Here is a 21206-nt window from a genome sequence, read left to right as displayed (position 1 = left end):
TAGTTAAGTGGGTGTGGTGATCAAGAAGCCGCCCACACACGAGATGAGGACCACCACACCTCTTTGGCTAGCAAGCCTAGATTTATATACAAGGAAGAAGGGGCCATATCTCAGGAACTGATAGGTGCAAGAAAAATAAAAACATTGCCGGTTTCAGGAAAACAGCGGCATTTACACCAGGTGAAAATAATTACATATTTATGGTATACCAAAAGGTCCCCTCTATTGGCTGTACTTAAGGTACACCTCACTGCGTTTACAACCTTGGTTCAGCAGTTGCAATCACCCAGATTTTGTGCCTTTACTTCACATAATTCAAATTTAGTCTGGAGCCATTAAAGCGCCATAAGATGGCGATGTGACGCTACTACAAGTTAAATTCAACCTTGCTGGGTCAATAGTTCCATCTAGTTCTGTCCAAGCCTTCTTTAGCAAATCTGTGGAAATACAGGAAAGTAGTCTCAGGCTCCATTCTTGACAGTTTCTGCCCTGTCGGACCCATTGCCATTGACATCTGCCACCATGCACTGCTCTCCAGCAGTTTCCGCCCTGTTCGGATCTCTTCCTGACCAGACTCCTTTTATTAGTGCCGGCAGTGCTACATTTGCTTGTCACAGTCTTTCCCGCTCATTCATGCATTGGTGTCCAAGACCCTCACTATCTATTCTATGCTTCTCCCTCTCTGCAGTGGTGATACGCCTCATTACGTTGTTCACATGTTACAGCCATGTAATCTGCAACTAGTGGTAGTTAGTGTGACCCACGAAACAGGATTAAAAGGACAGGGTCCTGTAAGGAAAACAGCATTCCTCATCTGAATGGGGTAGTTTTGGTAGAAAGCACACAGATTTCTGAAGTGCCAGTTAATTAAATAATGGCAGTTCAGTACAAACGGTCAAGAAGAAGCGCAAAAAATGGAAGTGGGGATTTAAAAGGCTTTATTATCCACAACGCGTTTCAACAGAATAATCCGTCTTCCTCAGGTGGCATTTCTATGATTTTCCTCCTCTTTTGAGGTGCCCGGCTGGAGCTGCACTCCCCCCTAATCTACGCACGGCTGGCGCTCCTTTTTTGACCGTCCTTACACTACCCTGAGTTAATTAAATAAGACCATTTCAGAAGTTTTGCCAAGAAGTCCGCTGTATATAACCAGGTTACCTGCAGAGAGAGGTGTCTCTTCAGCTGTCGATATGGGGTGGAGGAGGACGGAGTTGGGGGTTTGGTATTTTTACAGACTTCATAGAAAAAGTCCTGGAGACTCATGGTGTCTTCTTGGTCTAAATTCTGTAATGCATCCTCCAGAGCCTATAGGAAGTGACATAACATAATAGAAAAAAAAAATTGTACAAAGGAATAATTGTGTAAACATCATATATACTGTATATATATATATATATATATATATATATATATATATATACACACATACACATACATACATATATATATACATACATACACACAGTTAGGTCCATATATATTTGGACAGAGACAACATTTTTCTGATTTTGGTTCTAGACTTTACCACAATGAATTTTAAACAAAGCAATTCAGATGCTGTTGAAGGTCAGACTTTCAGCTTTCATTTGAGGGTATCCACATTAAAACTAGATGAAGGGTTTAGGAGTTTCAGCTCCTTAACATGTGCCACCCTGTTTTTAAAGGGACCAAAAGTAATTGGACAATTGACTCCAAAGCCATTTCATGGACAGGTGTGGGCAATCCCTTCATTATGTCATTCTCAATTAAGCAGATAAAAGGCCTGGAGTTGATTTGAGGTGTGGTGCCTGCATTTAGAAGGTTTTGCTGTGAAGGAAACATGCGGTCAAAGGTGCGCTCCATGCAGGTGAAGCAAGCCATCCTTAAGCTGCAAAAACAGAAAAAACCCATCCGAGAAATTGCTACAACATTAGGAGTGCCAAAATCTACAGTTTGGTAGATCCTGAGAAAGAAAGAAAGCACTGGTGAACTCATCAATGCAAAAAGACCTGGGCACGCACGGAAGACAACAGTGGTGGATGATTGCAGAATAATCTCCATGGTGAAGATAAACCCCTTCACAACAGCCAACCAAGTGAACAACACTCTCCAGGAGGTAGGCGTATCAATATCCAAATCTACCATAAAGAGAAGACTGCATGAAAGTAAATACAGAGGGTTCACTGCACAGTGCAAGCCACTCATAAGCATCAAGAATAAAAAGGCTAGACTGGACTTTGCTAAAAAACATCTAAAAAAGCCAGCACAGTTCTGAAAGAACATTCTTTGGACAGATGAAACCAAAATCAACCTCTACCAGAATGATGGAAAGAGAAAAGTATGGCGAAGGTGTGGTACAGCTCATGATCCAAAGCATACCACATCATCTGTAAAACACGGCGGAGGCAGTGTGATGGCTTGGGCATGCATGGCTGGCAGTGGCACTGGGTCACTAGTGTTTATTGATGATGTGACACAGGACAGAAGCAGCCGAATGAATTCTGAGGTATTCAGAGCCATACTGTGTGCTCAGATCCAGCCAAATGCAGCCAAACTGATTGGTCGTCATTTCATACTACAGATGGACAATGACCCAAAACAAAAAGCCAAAGCAACCAAGGAGTTTATTAAAGCAAAAAAGTGGAATATTCTTGAATAGCCAACTCAGTCACCTGATCTCAACCCAATTGAGCATGCATTTCACTTGTTAAAGAGTAAACTTCAGACAGAAAGGCCCACAAACAAACAGCAACTGAAAACCACCGCAGTGAAGGCCTGGCAGAGCATCAAAAAGGAGGAAACACAGCATCTGGTGATGTCCATGAGTTCGAGACTTCAGGCAGTCATTGCCAACAAAGGGTTTTCAACCAAGTACTAGAAATGAACATTCTTTTTACAATTATCTAATATGTCCAATTACTTTTGGTCCCTTTAAAAACAGGGTGGCACATGTTAAGGAGCTGAAACTCCTAAACCCTTCATTCAATTTTAATGTCTAGAACCAAAATTAGAAAAATGTTGTCCCTGTCCAAATATATATGGACCTGTGTGTGTATATATATAAAATTACAGTACAGACCAAAAGTTTGGACACACCAATGACAATGTCCCCAAACACACCTCCAGGCTGTGTAAGGGCTATTTGACCAAGAAGGAGAGTGATAGGGTGCTACGCCAGATGACCTGGCCTCCACAGTCACCAGACCTGAACCCAATCGAGATGGTTTGGGGTGAGCTGGACCGCAGAGTGAAGGCAAAAGGGCCAACAAGAGCTAAGCATCTCTGGGAACTCCTTCAAGACTGTAGGAAGACCATTTCCGGTTGACTACCTCTTGAAGCTCATCAAGAGAATGCGAAGAGTGTGCAAAGCAGTAATCAAAGCAAAAGGTGGCTACTTTGAAGAACCTAGAATATAGGGATTTTTGTGTACTCACCGTAAAATCCTTTTCTCCGAGCCAATCATTGGGGGGACACAGAGACCGTAGGTGTTATGCTGCTGGCCACCTAGGAGGACACTAAGTAAACCAGAAAAAAAGTTAAAAAGTTAGCTCCTCCCTTGCAGTATACACCCTCTCGCTGGCTGAGATTCTTCATGTTCAGTGAAAAAAGCAGTAGGAGCATAAACAGTTAACAATAACCATAACAATATCAATGCCTAAGAATGCTACAGTGAGCCAATAGGCTAAAAAGGGTGGGTGCTGTGTCCCCAATGATTGGCTCAGAGAAAAGGATTTTACGGTGAGTACACAAAAATCCCTATTTCTTCTATGCCTCATTGGGGGACACAGAGACCGTGGGATGTCCTAAAGCAGTCCCTGGGTGGGGAGCATATATATGCTAATACCCCATGTACCACTGAGTGAACACCGTGGTACTGCCGATTGCAGGCAGCGTCTGCCGAGAGCTGCAACCGCAGAAGCCTGAGAATGAATTAGGCAATGTTTGTAAAGGTACGCAAGCTGGACCAAGTCGCAGCCTTGCTGAGAGACCCGAGAAAGAATTTGGTAACTTTTTGTAAAAGCATGCAGACTGGACGAAGTCGCAGCCTTGCAGACCTGTTCTGCCGAGGCATGGTGCCGAAATATCGAAGAGGCGCTCACTGAACGGGTAGAGTGCACCTTAATCCCCGCTGGGACAGGCGCATTCCTGACACTGTAGGATACCTGAATCGCCAAGTGAATCAACCTGGCTAGACCCTTCCTATGCCCGTCTGGAAGTATGAACAGGGCATCTGACTTGTGGAAAGGAGCCATCCGCGAGATGTACGGTCTCAGTGCCCTAACCACATCCAGGGTGTGGAGGGCCTTCTCAATGCGAAGGACTGGCGCCGGAACAAAGGGAAGGCAAAACAGTTTCCCCTTTGAGATGACAAGAGGAGAGGACCTTGTCCAGGAAGGACGGGAACGTCCTGAGAACTACCTTTAACTGATGAAAATTCAGAAAATGAGAACGGCAGGAAAGGGCTGCCAATTCCGAAACTCGTCTGATTGACGTAGTTGCCACTAGAGAAACCACCTTCCAAGAGAGGACGGTCAGTGGCACATCCTGCAGCAGTTCGAAAAGGAACCTCCTGAAAGGCCCCATGAGTCAAATGGTCTTCTATAAGGAGACACCACATGGGAAACTCCCTGAATGAACGTCTTGAGCTGAAGCTTGGTGGCTATTTGTGTTGGAAAAGCACTAACAAGGCCCAAATTTTGCTGTTGAGCGAGCTAAGCGCAAGGCCTGATATTAATCCGGATTGAAGGAATTCCAATATGGCCAGAATGGAAAATACCAGAGGTGATCGACCAAGAACCTTGCACCACAAAAAAAGGAAGGTTGTCTAGGTGCGGTGATAGATGCGCATGGACACAGGCTTCCTGGTACTAATCATGGTGGAAATCACGTCGTGAGGGAAACCAGCCTGAGCTAAAAACCAGGATTCAATGGCCACGCTGTCAAAGACAGGACCCCGGAGTTCTGGTGGTAAATCGGGCCCTGCGAGAGTAGACCCATATGATAGGAAAGTCACCAGGAGACGTCGGCGACTAGTTGTATTAGTTCTGCATACCATGCTCGGCGCGGCCAGTCTGGGGCGACTAGGATCACTGGCACTACCTTCGCTCTGATCCTCTTCATGACCCTCGGAAACAAGGGAAGGGGGGCGGGGGGGGATGTACAGGAGCCGGAACCGTAGATATATGGCGGAACTAGAGCGTCTGCTCCGATGGATCGGAAAATGAACCGAGGAACCTTGTTGTTTAGTCTTGATGAGATCCACATCCGGAGTCCTCCAACGATGACAAATCTGCTGAAAGAGTTCCGGATGAAGAGACCACCTGCCCAAGGCAATGCCTTGGTGACCGAGAAAATCTATCTTCTAATTTTCCAAGCCCGGGATGTGGCTTGCTGAGATGGGCAAATGGTTGGTCTCGGCCCTATGGAAGATGAAACTCACTTCGTGCATGGCCATCCTGCCCCGAAAACCTCCCTGATGGTTGATATACGCTACAGCCATGGCGTTGTCGGATTGAGACCTGATGGGGAGACCTGCGAAGAGATGGTGGAAACTCCTTAGAGCTAATCTGATTGTTCTTATCTCCCAAAGTTAATGGGGAGACGTGACTCTCGGGTTGACCAATGACCTTGTGCCATGAGGTGACAAGGGACCGCACCCCAACTATTGAGACTTGCGTCGGAGGTTACTACCAACCATCTTACTGTGGGTAAAGACCTCCCTTGATTCAGGGAGGACCTCTGTGTCTACTCCCTGAGGGCTTGCCTGTCCCGCAGGGACGGAGGAATACAACGGTCCAGGGAGAACGGGTTCTCGTCCCAAACTAACAGCAATGCATGTTGTAAGGGACGGAGGTGGAACTGTGCAAATGGTACTGCTTCCATCGCTGCCACCATCCATACGAGAACTCTCATGCTGAAACGAATGGAGAGAGAACCTGGTCGAGAAAGAGGCCGCTCTGCTTGTTGTAAGACTTGGGTCTCTCCTGGAGGGAGAGTGGTGAATCCGCAGGAAGTGTGAGCCGGTCCTGGGAGAGACTTTTCGCAGTCTATCATCCGCCCTAGGCGGGAAAAGCCAGATTACTTACCGGTAATGCTCTTTTAACGAGTCCACGACAGCACCCACTGGAGAGAGGGATCCGCCCATAGGAACAGGAAACCTACAGAGATAAAAGAGGGCGGTCCGCCTCTCCTCCTCAGTTGGATTTCAGAGTACCCGGAAGACCGCCAATTATTAGGCCATTATATTATTCAATATTTTAAATTTATCAATTTTATATCTAAGAAGGTGTATATACATTATGTTGACTTCTAGGGAGGGTAGTGAGCGGGTGCTGTCGTGGACTCATTAAAGAGCATTACCGGTAAGTAATCCGGCTTTTTACCCTTCGCCACGACAGCACCCACTGGAGAGACTTTCAGAGACCTTCACCTGGGGGGGGACCACCGTGCTGAGGACCGCTTTACCAAAGGCTAGGTCAGATGAGCATGATAAATTAAGCCTATAGTGGTTATAAAAAGTAGAGGGCGTCGACCAAGTTGTGGCCTTACATATAGACTCGATTGCGACGTCCTCCCTCTCCGCCCACGAGGATGCCATAGCTCTGGCGGAATGTGCCTTCATTTCTCACGGAGTATGCCAGACAGATTGCGTCCCTGATCCACTGAGACATGGTACCCCCCTTGTGACTTCATATCCCTTCTTTTGGCCCTGGAAGGAAATAAACAGAGCCCTATTCTTCCTCCAGCTGCTAGACCTCTCGATGTATTGTAATACTGCTCTTCTAACGTCTAGTGCATGGAATTTTTCTTCTGGAGTAGAAGGGTTACTGTAAAATGAAGGGAGGTGGATCTCTTGCGACCTATGAAATTTCCCTGCTACTTTTGGCAGATATGAGGGGTCTGGTTTTAATATCAACTGATCCTGGAATGTTAACAGGAACGGAGGTTCTATTGAAAGTGCCTGTATGTCGCTGACCCTTCTGGCTGAAGTTAGTGCCACTAGCAGTACCGTCTTAAGAGATAAGTGCTTAAGGGATATTGAGTCTAACGGTTCAAAGGGGGAGCGTGTTAGGGCATCTAGTACCAGATTCAAGTCCCAGGGAGGTACTCTGGGTATGTGTATTGGTTCGCTCTGTTCACAGGCAGAGATGAATCTGGTTATCCATCTATTGCCTGCCACGTTATAACTACAGAAGGCCCCTATAGCAGACACTTGCACTTTTAGTGTGTTGACGGATAGCCCTAGATCTTTCCCTTTTTGTAGAAATTCTAGAATGGGTGTTATCAGGATTTCTCTAGAGTCAGGAGCTGTGTGAAACTCTAGGAACTTCCTCCATACCCTGGTATAAATCTTTGTAGTAGCCAATTTTCGACTCTGTAGTAGGGTACTGACTAGTCCCTCCGTGAACCCTCTTGCTCTCAACATTTCCCTTTCAAGTTCCAAGCCGTCAAGTGGAGATTGTCCACTTGAGGATGGAAGAATGGCCCCTGAGAGGAGAGCTTGTGGGTTGAGGGGAGCACCCAAGGGTCTGTCACTGACATTGCTTGTAGGCACGAAAACCATGGCCTCCTGGGCCAAATGGCGCTATTAAGATTATTCTCGCCTTTTCTGCCTTGATCTTCCTGATAACCTGCGGCAGTAGTATGATTGGGGGAAAGGCATATAGGCATATGCCAATCTGAACTGCCACGGGGCTTGGAGGGCATCCAGAATTTCCAGACTGTGTCACATTCAGGGAGGCGAACCTTCGCCCCTGTCTGTTTAGTTTGGTGGCGACGAGATCTATCTCGGGGAAGACCCCACAGTGACACGATGTGTTTGAATATTTGCCGGCTCAGGCACCATTCTGCTTGCCGTAACGTGTGGCGACTTAGGAAGTCTGCTTCCGAATTGTCTCTTCCTCTTACGTGGAGAGCCGAGAGAGACAAAAATAGCTTTTTGGTGAAGGATAAGATTTTTCTTGCGGAAGACATCAGGCCGTTTGATCGAGTTCCGCCTTGCCTGTTTAGATATGCTACCACTGTGGTGTTGTCTGAAAGGATTCTCACGCGTTCCCCTTGTAGCTGTGGAAAGAAGTGATATAACGCATGACTAACCGCAATCAGCTCTTTTAAGTTCGAGGAATCTTGTCTCTCGCTTATATCCCACTGGCCTTGGGTGAAGGTCCTTCCCATATGAGCCCCCCCATTATGTAGGGCTGGCATCAGTAGTAACTATACAGGAAGGTGTTATTACCCATGGCACTCCTCCCGATAGATCATTGTCATCTAACCACTATGCTAGGGAAGTTAGGACTATTTGGGATAAGGTGATTTTCTTTGCCAAATTCCCTCGAACACAAGCCTCCTCTAGGAGAATCTGGTGTTGCAGTTCCCTGGTGTGGAACTGGGCCCACTGAACCGCTGGGATGCAGGAGGTAAGGGACCCTAAGATAGACATTGCTTCCCTCAATGACATGCATGGTTTTTGCTTTATGGAGTCTAGTTGGAGACCTAGGAAAGACTGGACGGATTGTGGCTCGACATTGGACTTCTTGAAGTTTATTATCCAACCTAGAGCCTGTAGGGATAAGATTGTGTCAGCAACTCGTCTATTACGTTGTCGAGTTGAGTTCCCTATTATTAAGAAGTCGTCCAGATAGGGTATCATCAAGGTGTCTTTCTGGCGTAGGAAGGCCATTACTTCCAGCATCACCTTTGTAAAGACCCGTGGTGCCATGGAGAGGCCGAATGGCATGGCTGTGAACTGGTGTATGGTGCCATCGAGGGACACCACCACTCTGAGGTATTTCTGATACCTGTAATGGATGGGAAGATGATAATAAGCATCCTTTAGATCTAGGCCCGCCATCATACAATTGGGGAAGAGAAGTTTAATTGTAGATCTAATAGACTCCATCTTAAATCGTTGATTTTTGACAAATGTATTTAGCTTCTTCAGGTTGATGATTGTCCTGAAAGAGCCATCTGGCTTAGGTACCAGAAAAAGAGGGGGGAGTAAAAAAATCTCAACTTCCAGGGCCTGCTGTTGGATTGGTGAGTTGAGAGATGTTATAATAACTGAGTTATGGGGGACATGATGGAACTCTATCTTTAGCCCATTTCCAACAATGTCCAGGACCCAAGAACTGGCTGTGATTTTTTCCCATTCTCGGAGGAAAAATTTTAGTCTTCCTCCTACTGGAGGGACTAGCCCTTTAGTTTCTGTCTCTACAGGAGGAGGATCCCTTAAATATGACACCTTTGTTCTTGTCCTCCTTTGTGGCCCAACGATTCTGGTTTTCCGTTGGCATTCCTCTGCCAAATGGCCATCTCCTAAACGCCCTCCTATAAAATGGGAGAGAGGGGTAGGGAAGCCCTTTTCCCTTTCTTTCGCCTTGGTGAGGTCTCATCTAAGGTTTTCCTGAACAGAAACTCACCCTCACAAGGGATGGCACAAAGCTTTGCCTTGGATTGGGCATCGCCTCTCCAGCTTTTAAGCCATAGACGACGCCTGGCGTTAAGTAAGCCTGCTGTCCTGTCTGCCAAGCGTAACAAGTCAGCAGAAGCGTCCGCTATAAACGCAGCCGCATCACGGATCATGGGAACAGCGGCTCGTAATCTGTCTCTGGAGGCCTTTTGGTCTATTTGCTGGTCTAGTTGATCAATCCAGACCAGCATAGAACGGGCCGTGCAAGTGCTGGCTACTGATGGCTTAAACGTGCCGGTAGCTGCCTCCCATGCCCTTTTCAGTGAGGCATCGGCCTTATGGTCGAGTGGATCTTTTAGTTCGCCTGCGTCCTCTACAGGTAAGGCTAATTGTTTTGAGGTAGAGGTGACTGCAGCGTCCACTTTCGGGACTTTAGACCACGTTACCAACTCCTCGTCACTGAAGGTGTACCTTCTCCTTGAGGCCGAGGGAGATAACCTCTCTGGTCCTGTTTCTCCCATTCTTTCTTAACCAGGGCTTTTATGGCTGGTATAACAGGGAAGGCTCTCCTCTTCCTATTAGTTAGTCCTGTCAACATTATTTCTTGTGTTGTTTGCGGCTCCCTTGTGTCTGTGCACCCCATGGTGTTTCTCACGGACTTAACTAAGTTGTCCATGTTCTCTAAGGGGAAACACGAATGCCCCTCCATATCTGAGGAGGATGACGATGTGGATGCGTTAGAGCTATCAGAGATCACAGCCTCGTCAAGAGTCTGAGCTGGCTGCAGTCGGTTTCTTAGTCTTAGCATGTGTAGGGTGTAGGTGTACTACTAGACTGGGTTAGGTCCCGTAACTTCTGTGGCTGACGCAGATGCCTGTTTCGCAGTTTCATTAATGCATTTTTTACATAGCCTTTTTTTTTTTTTTTTTTTAAAGCCTGAGGAGGAGACGTAGCGAAGAGGGAGAGAGAGAGGTATTTGTCTGCTTGATAGGCAGAGTCGTCCACTCACCCAGAGCAGCTGTAGGTACCGGATCAGGATGCTGAGATGGGGGCTTGTTGGCGTGGCTTCTGTCCGAGGAACCTCTGCCAGAGAAGTCCTTGGATGCCACCGTGTCACCTGCCGGGTGATGCGTGCTCTGTCCTGCTTGCACGCTGAACCCTCTGCAGCAGGGTTTTTTTTTTGCTCCATCATTTTGCCGGTACCCCCCCCCAGGAGCGCCTCCTCAGGGTAGGCGCGGCTAATTTGCGCGTGTTCGGCCTGGTATACAGCCACCGAGCTGCTCCGCTGAATATCGTCCCTTTTTTTTTTTTTCCTTGCAGCGTTTGCGGGGAGGGGGCGGGGAGCGATTTACATGCTTATGCGCGGTCTCACGCGCATTCACCCTGCCGCTAGGGATTCTCCGGTGACCCCCCTTACCACTTCCGGTATCGGCGATGCATGTGCGTCCTCCCTCTGGGGGCTGAAGCCATGGGAAACAGAGGCTGCATCTGTTCCCTCCGGTTCCGCGCTCCCACACGAACCGGGACGGCCATCTCCGGACCCCGCTGGCGTGTGTATATGCAGGAGAACCCCGGGCTGTCTCACCCGGACCCGTTTCTGCCATCGCTGCTGCGGCTGTTCAGACGAGGAGGGAGCCAGATTACAGCACTCCCCCGTCGCTGCTTCTGGACCAGAACCCCTGCCGTTCCCACAGAGACTGCACAGGCGGTTCCTTGGCCCAGGTATGTCTGTAGAAGAATCCTGCTGTTTCCCACAGGAACTGGAAACCAACTGAGGAGGAGAGGCAGACTGCCCTCTTATCTCTGTAGGTTTCCTGTTCCTATGGGCGGATCCCTCTCTCCAGTGGGTGCTGTCGTGGCGAAGGGTAAAAGAGTATTTACTGTTATCCACAGATTCCTTGCAGACTGGAAGGGACGGACCCTGATGAGCAGGTCGTCCAGATGCGGTACCACTACCCGAGGGTGAAGAATGGGCATGACAGCCGCCATGACCTTGGTAAAGACCCTGGGAGTGGTGGCAAGTCTGAAGGGCAAGGCCACGAACTGGAAGTGTTCCTCGTGAGTTGCAAAACGCAGGAACTACTGGAGGGACGGGCATATCGGAATGTGAAGGCAAGCGTTCTTGACGTCGATGGATGCTAGGAACTGTCCCTTTTCCATGGAAGCGACAACTGATCGGAGAGTTTCCATTTGGAATCGCTGTACTGTGACAAGGCGATTAACAATTGAGATCCAGAGATGGGTCGCATGGACCCGTCCTCTTTTAGAACCACAAAAGAAGGACTGAATAAAATCTCCTGACCCCTCCGTGAAGGGGGACCGGAATGATGACTCCGACCCTTAGAAGAGCATGAACAGTCCGAAGGAAGGCTCTTGTCTTTCTCTTGGAGGAAGAGGAAAGGAAAACTCAAGTTAGAGGGGGAGGGGGGAGAAATTGTATATTATATCCGAAGAATACCAGCTTCCTGACCCATTTGTCGTCATTAGGTAGACCTATGAGATCTGACTCCCCTAGATCCAGAAGCCCAAGGCCTGGGTTTCCAAGAACGGTTAGATCTGTATGAGATCTGGGAGCCTCTGTCTCCATGTGGGGACAGACCTGATCCGAAAGAGAAGGTAGAGGAGGACCAACTGGAATTGTTGCGAGAAAATCGAAACCCGTCGGCTGTTGGAGCGAAAACGGCCAAACAGCCCGTTGTTGAGGAAGGAATTTACTTGTCTTCTACCCCGGTAGTATCAGAAATGAGCTGGTCCAGTCTCTCTCCAAAATGATGACCCGCTTGAAAAGGGGGGAGAAGTCAACAAACTTTTAGATGTGGCATCCGCCCGCCAGCCGCGGAGCCCTGGGGCTCTTCTAATGGAGATCGCATTAGCGGCAGTATGAGCTGCGCAACTGGCGGCCTGAAAAGAAGCGTCTACTACAAAGTTCGCTGCGTGAATCATCTGGCTGGTGACAGAGGTTGTCTCCGGAGGAAGATTGGTGCCCTGGAAGGCAGTAATCAGGACTTCTGCCCAAGCAGCCATGCCTTAGTGACCTAAACTGCGGCGAAGGATGAAACAAATGCCGCTCCTGAAGCTTCCAAAAAATTGAACAGGCAAGGTAGTCAATTTGATGATCGGAGGGGTTTCTGACCGTGGAACCCCCAGAAACAGATAGGAGCGTTGTGGAAGCAAGACACGGTACAGGAGGGTCCACCGGAGGGATCTGTAATCGATCCTTCATTAAGTCTGGATCAAGAAGGTATTTAGCCAGAGTAAACTTTTGCCCAGTGAACCACTTATGGCTGATCCCTATGATACTGGACGGCTGGTAAATAACCAGCGCACACGCTTATTCTTTAAATGGGGAGTGCTGGAGCGGGAATATTTTCCTCATTCAACCTCAGAATCCTGTTGACCGATTCTATAAGAGAATCAAGCGACTCTTGATCAGTTGGGGGATTCTGAGGGGCTAACGTGACAGATACAAAATCAGAGTTATGCTCGCTGTGAACCTCCGGAGAGGGCGAGCGAGAAACAGGAGTCGCTGATGCTGAGGCGCGAACATGACTAGGGGATGCGCCATGAGCCCGCCTTGGCAGAGACAGTCCTCCCGGAGGGGGAATATAGCCTTGGTCAGAGGCTCCACCGACCGTGACAGGGGCGCAGCCCACTCGGGGGTACCAGACGCAGGAGGCCCGTCAGCAGCGGCTGCGAGGGGCATTGGAGCGCAGGTCGGGGCGCGGTTCGGGCGCAGGTCGGGTCGCGGTCCGTGCATAACGGATTAGCTTGAGATCTGGAGAGTCATGCTCGCTGTGGTAAGGCCGACTTGCAGGTAGTACACATGGTAGGAAAGCGGTGTGCTTCTTAGCGGCTCGTTTAGCCTCCTGTGAGTGAGGCATAGCGCTCCAGAAAGGGTTAACGGCAGAGTCTGACTGCAGCTGCAGGGAATGTGCCGGGAAGGGATTAAGCTTTAATCTGAGGGCAGATGCAGCTTACCCACGGTCCTGTGTTATGTCCCCCGGGAGGAAAACGGTGGCCCTGTGGTGTCACCAGGAATTCGGCTGTTTCTGAAACAGTTAACTGCAGCAGAGGTAACAGACATGGCCCCCGAGATTAAAATTGCGCGTCTCGTTTGGAATGAGAGGCGCCTAGAGGAGGGGGGCAGTGACGATAGCGTGGGCGGCGCTATTCAAATTGCGGCCTAGTAGGCCGGAAAAGTCGGGGACTAAATTTTTGGCCTACCCGCGGTAGGCGCCGGGGGCGGCGCTATCGAGGGCGGCACTATTTAAATTGCAGCCTAGCAGGCCGAAAAAGCCAGGGGCTGAATTTGTGGCCTCCCCGCGGTAAGCGCCGGGCGGGGGGGGGGGGGGGGGCCGCGATCGGGCGCCAGTGTTCCGCTGCTGACGCTAAGTCAGCGCTTCTCCCGGGGACAAGGACCTGAACCCATACCTCCACTCCTGTGCTCAGTCAGGTCGTCGCTGTTCCAGGGTCTTTCAGTCTCATCCGCCAGGCAAAGTAGCAGAGCTGGAGGAGGTTTTACAGGGGGGTATTGCTCAACCGATCCACCCTCTGGGTAGGGGGACGGAGAGCTCTGGGGCTGATTCAGGGCATCCGAAAGTCGTAGTTACTCACCGGTTAACGGTATTTTTCGGAGTCCATGACAGCACCACCTGAGAGAGGGGATCCGCCCTTCAGGTACAGGAAATCCTACAGATACATAAGGGCGGCACCTCTCCCACGCATCAGTTGGTTTACAGAGCACAAGAGGACCACCAAGGTTAATAGCACAATTTATGTACAATACTTTACACGACTACTAATTACCCATGTACATACAGTGGGGCAAAAAAGTATTTAGTCAGTCAGCAATAGTGCAAGTTCCACCACTTAAAAAGATGAGAGGCGTCTGTAATTTACATCATAGGTAGACCTCAACTATGGGAGACAAACTGAGAAAAAAAAAATCCAGAAAATCACATTGTCTGTTTTTTTTTCATTTTATTTGCATATTATGGTGGAAAATAAGTATTTGGTCAGAAACAAGCAATCAAGATTTCTGGCTCTCACAGACCTGTAACTTCTTCTTTAAGAGTCTCCTCTTTCCTCCACTCATTACCTGTAGTAATGGCACCTGTTTAAACTTGTTATCAGTATAAAAAGACACCTGTGCACACCCTCAAACAGTCTGACTCCAAACTCCACTATGGTGAAGACCAAAGAGCTGTCAAAGGACACCAGAAACAAAATTGTAGCCCTGCACCAGGCTGGGAAGACTGAATCTGCAATAGCCAACCAGCTTGGAGTGAAGAAATCAACTGTGGGAGCAATAATTAGAAAATGGAAGACATACAAGACCACTGATAATCTCCCTCGATCTGGTGCTCCACGCAAAATCCCACCCCGTGGGGTCAGAATGATCACAAGAACGGTGAGCAAAAATCCCAGAACCACGCGGGGGGACCTAGTGAATGAACTGCAGAGAGCTGGGACCAATGTAACAAGGCCTACCATAAGTAACACACTACGCCACCATGGACTCAGATCCTGCAGTGCCAGACGTGTCCCACTGCTTAAGCCTGTACATGTCCGGGCCCGTCTGAAGTTTGCTAGAGAGCATTTGGATGATCCAGAGGAGTTTTGGGAGAATGTCCTATGGTCTGATGAAACCAAACTGGAACTGTTTGGTAGAAACACAACTTGTTGTGTTTGGAGGAAAAAGAATACTGAGTTGCATCCATCAAACACCATACCTACTGTAAAGCATGGTGGTGGAAACATCATGCTTTGGGGCTGTTTCTCTGCAAAGGGGCCAGGACGACTGATCTGGGTACATGAAAGAATGAATGGGGCCATGTATTGTGAGATTTTGAGTGCAAACCTCCTTCCATCAGCAAGGGCATTGATGATGAAACGTGGCTGGGTCTTTCAACATGACAATGATCCAAAGCACACCGCCAGGGCAACGAAGGAGTGGCTTCGTAAGAAGCATTTCAAGGTCCTGGAGTGGCCTAGCCAGTCTCCAGATCTCAACCCTATAGAAAACCTTTGGAGGGAGTTGAAAGTCCGTGTTGCCAAGCGAAAAGCCAAAAACATCACTGCTCTAGAGGAGATCTGCATGGAGGAATGGGCCAACATACCAACAACAGTGTGTGGCAACCTTGTGAAGACTTACAGAAAACGTTTGACCTCATTGCCAACAAAGGATATATCACAAAGTATTGAGATGAAATTTTGTTTCTGACCAAATACTTATTTTCCACCATAATATGCAAATAAAATGAAAAAAAAACCAGACAATGTGATTTTCTGGATTTTTTTTTCTCAGTTTGTCTCCCATAGTTGAGGTCTACCTATGATGTAAATTACAGACACCTCTCATCTTTTTAAGTGGTGGAACTTGCACTATTGCTGACTGACTAAATACTTTTTTGCCCCACTGTATAAGAGGAAGAACCGCACACCCAAATTTAACTAAAGGGAGGGAATATACGGGTGCTGTCATGGACTCCGAAAAATACCTTTAAATCGGTGAGTAATTACGACTTTATTCGGTCGTCCATGACAGCACCACCTGAGAGAATTACATAGCGTAATAATTACTTTAGGGAGGGACTACAGCCTGCAGAACCCTGACACCAAAGGAGAGGTCTTAGGAAGCACCCAGGTCTAGTCTATAATGGTATAAAAGGTGCTCGGAGAGGACCAGGTAGCTGCCTTACATATTTGGTCGATCGAGACCTCCGATCTCTCTGCCTACGAGGTTGCCATGGCCCTGGTGGAATGCGCCCTCAGCTTGCCAGGAGCCGGTTTGCCCTTTGAAGTGTATGCTAATGAAATGGCCTCCCTAATCCACCTCGCTAGCAAGCTTTTTGAAGCAATAAGGCCCTTCCTAGTGCCCTGATAGGAGATAAACAAGGCATTATCTTTTTTCCATGGGTCGTTAACTGCCCGGTACTCTAGGAGACATCTCCTAACGTCTAGAGTGTGTAGTTTCCTTTCCTTATCGTTCGTGGGATTAGGAAGGAAGGACTATCTCCTGCGTTCTATGGAAACTGGAGGCTACTTTAGGCAGGTATGCTGGATCGGGTGTAAGAATTACCCTGTCGTCCCTGAATTGTATGTAAGGAGGAAGTCTAGACAACGCCTGGATATCACTTACTCTACGGGCTGATGTCAACGCTACCAGAAGAGCCACTTTAAGAGGCAGGTTTTTTGTGGAAGCTGATGAGATAGGCTCAAACGGGGCTTCTGTCATGGCCGTGAGGACTAGGTTTATATCCCATGGCATAAATTTATTTCTCACTACCGGTCTGAACCTGCCTGTTGCCTTTATAAACCTATTGATCCAATAGTTACTGGCGATGTTGCAGTTAAAAAGCGCCCCTAAAGCCGACACCTGTACTTTAAGGGTGCTGGTGGAGAGTCCCATGTCCAGGCCTCTTTGTAAGAACTCTAGGATCTGTGCTATGGGAGTGGACTGCCCAGCTACTACCCCTGAACCCTGAAGGAATCTTTTCCAGATCCTAACATAGATTTTGGTTGTAATAGGTTTTCTGCTTCTGAGCAGGGTGTTAATTAGGGCTGGGGAGAAACCTTTCTCCTTTGGTAGTGCCCGTTCAAAATCCACGCCGTCAGATGTAGGCCAGCTACCTGAGGATGGTAAACTGGGCCCTGGGATAGGAGGTCTGGGATGTTTGGCAGGACCCAAGGGTCGGACACCAACATGGTCCAGAGGCATGAGAACCATGCCCTCCTGGGCCAAAACGGGGCGATCACTATAATCCTCGCCTTGTCCTTCCTGACTTTCCTCATCACCAGGGGTAGTAGAGACAGGGGAGGGAAGGCGTATGCTAGCCCGAAGTCCCATTTGATCAGAAGAGCATCTACTGCCAGAGGGCTCTCTCTGGGATTTAGAGAGCAGAACTGAGGCACCTTCCTGTTCTCTCTGGTGGCAAAGAGGTCCACTTCTGGCTGCCCCCATTTTTGTACGATCAGGTCAAAGATGGACGTTTTTAAGGACCATTCCCATTGCTTTAGAAGGTTGCAGCTTAGGAAGTCTGCTGTCGTGTTTTCTTTTCCTTTTATGTGCAGAGCTGTTAAAGATAGGAGATGTTGCTCAGACCCATTGGAACAGCCGCTCTGCTACCTCCATCAGTTGCCTGGAACGAGTCCCACCTTGGTGGTTGATGTAAGCCACGGTGACTTGATTGTCGGAGAATATTTGAACATGGTGACCCTGTAGATACACAAGAATGTTTTTAACTGCCTGCTCTACGGCTGTTAGCTCTTTCAGGTTGGAGGACATTTCCAACTGATGGTATTCCCATAGGTCCTGGATCAAGACCTCCCCCATGTGGGCCCCCCAACCCGTAGGGCTTGCGTCTGTGGTGACTACTCGGGTTACGTTACATTCCTAGGGCACCCCTCTGGCTAAATTGTTTTCGTCTAGCCACCACTCAAGGGATTTCAAAGTATGTTGGGACAAAGTCAACTGGCCTTCTAGATAACCGCCCAGGATTTTTTGATGGCATAAAACCTCGCCCTGTAGCACCCTTGTATGGAACTGGGCCCACCGGACGGCGGGGATGCAGGATGAGAGAGAACCCAGGAGGGACATTGCCTTCCTAAGAGACATGGTAGGGCTATTGGAGGCGTTCAGGACCTGCTGATGTAGGCGAACTAATTTTTCGGGTGGAAGACGACACTCCTGATTCTGTGAATCTAGGGTTAAGCCAAAGAACTGCTGAACTTTCATGGGCTGTAGACGGGACTTCTTAATGTTTAGTAGCCACCCTAACCGTTCCAGAGCAGATTCTGCTTTTTGCAACTGATCCAGACAATGTTCTGCTGTTCCTCCTACAATAAGAAGGTCATCCAGGTAGGAGATTACTAGGATGTCTGCCTCTCGTAAATGGGCCATAACTTCCGCTATAACTTTAGTGAACACTCGGGGGGGGGCGACATATTGAAAATGCTGTAACGACCCCTCTAAATGAACCGCCACTCTAAGGAAACGCTGATGAGACGCATGGATGGGTAAATGGTAATAGGTGTCTTTTAAATCCAACATCACCATAAAGCAGTTTTCAAACAGTAGCTTTATTGTGGAATTGATCGTTTCCATTTTAATGGCCGAATGACCAGGTATCTGTTGAGTGCCTTCAGGTTGATTATGGTCCTGTAGGAATTATCTGGTTTACGGACCAAAAACAGGGGGGGGGGGGGGCTTTTAGTAGAAGCCTTCGCCCTTCTCCGCCTCTGGTACCTTTATCAGTACTCTTTTATGGCATAGGTCATGAATTTCGGTCTCTAGGGCAGCCTGTTCCGCCAGGGAAGACCTGAGCGGGGTGACCTTAAAACTGTTGCGGGGGCACAGGCAAATTCTAGCCTTAGGCCTGAGGCTACCAACCCCAGGATCCAGTCACTGTTTGAGATCCGTGACCAGGCTTGGTAGAAAGGCCGATAGTCTACCTCCCACCAGGGCCGCTAGTCATTGGGGAGGTTTCTTGGTGTCATAGGATGCTTCCTGGTGTCCCCCTCCAAACATAAACCCGGTACCTTTCTTCTTTTTATCTTCCCATCTGCCCCGGTCTCTGGATGATCTCCTAAGGAAAAATCTCTTCCTAGTAAAGGGACGTCTATAGGAAGGGGTGGGCAGGGAGGGGAATTTCTTTTTATCGTCGCCGGCTTTCTCCAGGAGTTCATCTACGACTGGTCCGAATAGATATTCCCCCTCACACGGGATGGAGCAAAGCCGGGATCTGGCCTGGATATCCCTGGGCCAGCATTTCAGCTATATAGCCCGTCGGGCTGCATTTGATAGCCCTGCGGCTTTGGCCGCCATACTTGCGGAATCTGCTGAAGCGTCGGCTAAAAAGGCTGCCGCATTCTGGATGGTAGGTTGGGTCTTCAAGATAGAGGACAGAGCCTCGAGGGAATCTAACTGTGATTTCAGCTGGTCCAGCCAGATCATCATAGATCTGGCTGTGCAGGTAGCTGCTACTGCCAATCTCAGGGCGCCAGCTGACATTTCCCATGTCCCTTTCAGGTAGGAGTCTGCCCTTTTATCTAGTGGATCTTTTAAAGAAACCATGTAGTCAAAGGGGATAGCAGATTTTTTGGATGCTTTAGCCACTGCTGCATCCAATTTCGGGGCTTTGTCCCATTTGTTCACCACGGGGTCCTCAAAGGGATAACGCCGCTTAAAAGCTGGTGGTAGGGAGCCTTTCCCTTCTGGTTTCTTCCATTCCCTATTGATCAGATTTTGGACCTTGTCGTTTAACGGAAACGACATACGCTTCCTGGGGTCTAAACCACCGAACATTAGGTTCCGCGCTGACCATTCTGGTTTTGTGTCTGTTACCCCCATGGTAGCCCTAACCGCCTTGACTAGTTTGTCCACTTGTTCCAGACCCAGGCAGAAACGACTGGCGTCTTCCTCTGAAGAGGACGCAGGCGAGGAGGTAGAGGGCTCTGAGGAGTCTTCATTTCCTCTAGGGTCAGCTGAAGAGCCCGACCCTGAGAAACTTGCTCTCTTTCTTTTTCTAGACGACTCCCCCTGGGATACAGACTTTAGGGCTTTAACTTCAGTCCTGATAATTTCCCTTAGACTTGTAGCGAAGTCAAGGGTTTCTTCCGCCACCTACAGGAGGGGGGACAGGGTAAGGAAGCATGTATGGTCATTTTTTTGGGACTACTCCCTCTTTTTATATTTTTACCGTCTGCCGTATACATGACTGGCATAGTTTTTTAGGGTAGGCGTCCGGCAAGGGGCATTTGCAAAGGGCGCACTCCCTGTTTTTTGCTTTGTCAGCGCTCTTCTTCCCCTATATGAGGAAAACATAAAGGGGAACACTGCATCAGGGCACATTCACGAAGATCTCTTACCCTGAGAAGAAGGCGTAGGTACCGGATCACGGGGGGGGCGAGCTGGATCCTTCGGGCCTGGAGGAGCTTCTATGGCCGGATTGTCCAGTTCGTTTTTTCTTTTGCTGGGAGCTGGCTTGGGACCTCTCTGAGGTACGTTCCTGCTCTCGATCCAGCTGGGTCACAGGAGCTTCTGGCTCGTCCATTTCTGCACCTGGGCTAAAGCCGCTCTGCAGCGTTTCTGTGCCCTTTTTATCTTCCCTGGCAACCCGGGTTCACAGGTATCCTGGCCAGGGGTTAATTGAACCCCCCCTCCCCCTCCCAACGTCCCTGGACACTCCTCCCTGCGTATCGCTCCCTCCCCGCCCCTGCCGCTATGCCGGTGCTCGCGCCGCTGCGCCCGTCGACGCACAGGGGAAAAAAGCCGGCCGGCATCAGACTTCCGGCCCGGCGCTACCTCCCCTGCCCCCCGCGCCACGTGAACGCGCGGGGGCGCGCAGGCCGCCGGCGCCCGACCCCGCACGCCATCGAGGCACAGCCGCCGCCCCCAACCCGGACTGAAGGGAGGACGCACCAGGAGGACCGGGGACCAGGGGGGGGATCCATACTCACCTGCCGATGCCGGCCCTCGAGATGGGCATCCGCCGGACCCCGCTCCCACCTGCTCCGCACACTATTGTGGAAGCCCTGCCCGGGCCCACCGTGGTGCTTCCAGGGGACCCTGCACTGCCCGAGGTAGGAGACCCCCCCGCTACCTGAGTCGGACAGCCAGCCTGGGAATTCTTCCATGGTACGATCTGTAGGGAATCCTGTCCTTCAGGAACAGGAAACCAACTGATGCGTGGGAGAGGTGCCGCCCTTATGTATCTGTAGGATTTCCTGTTCCTGAAGGGCGGATCCCCTCTCTCAGGTGGTGCTATCATTGACGACCAAATAAAAAGCGCTGTTCAGGTCTGCTCCATGCACTCCT

General features: G+C 49.3%; 1 protein-coding gene across 5 annotated transcripts in view; it reads right to left on the bottom strand.

Annotated features, from left to right (window-relative positions):
• Positions 1–21206, bottom strand: part of NIN (ninein) — a 133128-nt gene that overhangs the window by 43364 nt on the left and 68558 nt on the right. For all 5 annotated transcript variants that reach the window (XM_073577669.1, XM_073577671.1, XM_073577667.1 and 2 more), the window contains exon 7: positions 1159–1305. In XM_073577669.1, the coding sequence (XP_073433770.1) occupies positions 1159–1305 (147 nt within the window). The remainder of the gene's footprint in view (positions 1–1158; positions 1306–21206) is intronic.

The sequence above is a fragment of the Dendrobates tinctorius genome, unplaced genomic scaffold, assembly GCF_039654945.1.
Source record: "Dendrobates tinctorius isolate UK_male_01 unplaced genomic scaffold, ASM3965494v1 ptg000057l, whole genome shotgun sequence".
Lineage (NCBI taxonomy): Eukaryota > Metazoa > Chordata > Amphibia > Anura > Dendrobatidae > Dendrobates > Dendrobates tinctorius.
This window is presented reverse-complemented; position numbering and strand designations above follow the sequence as displayed.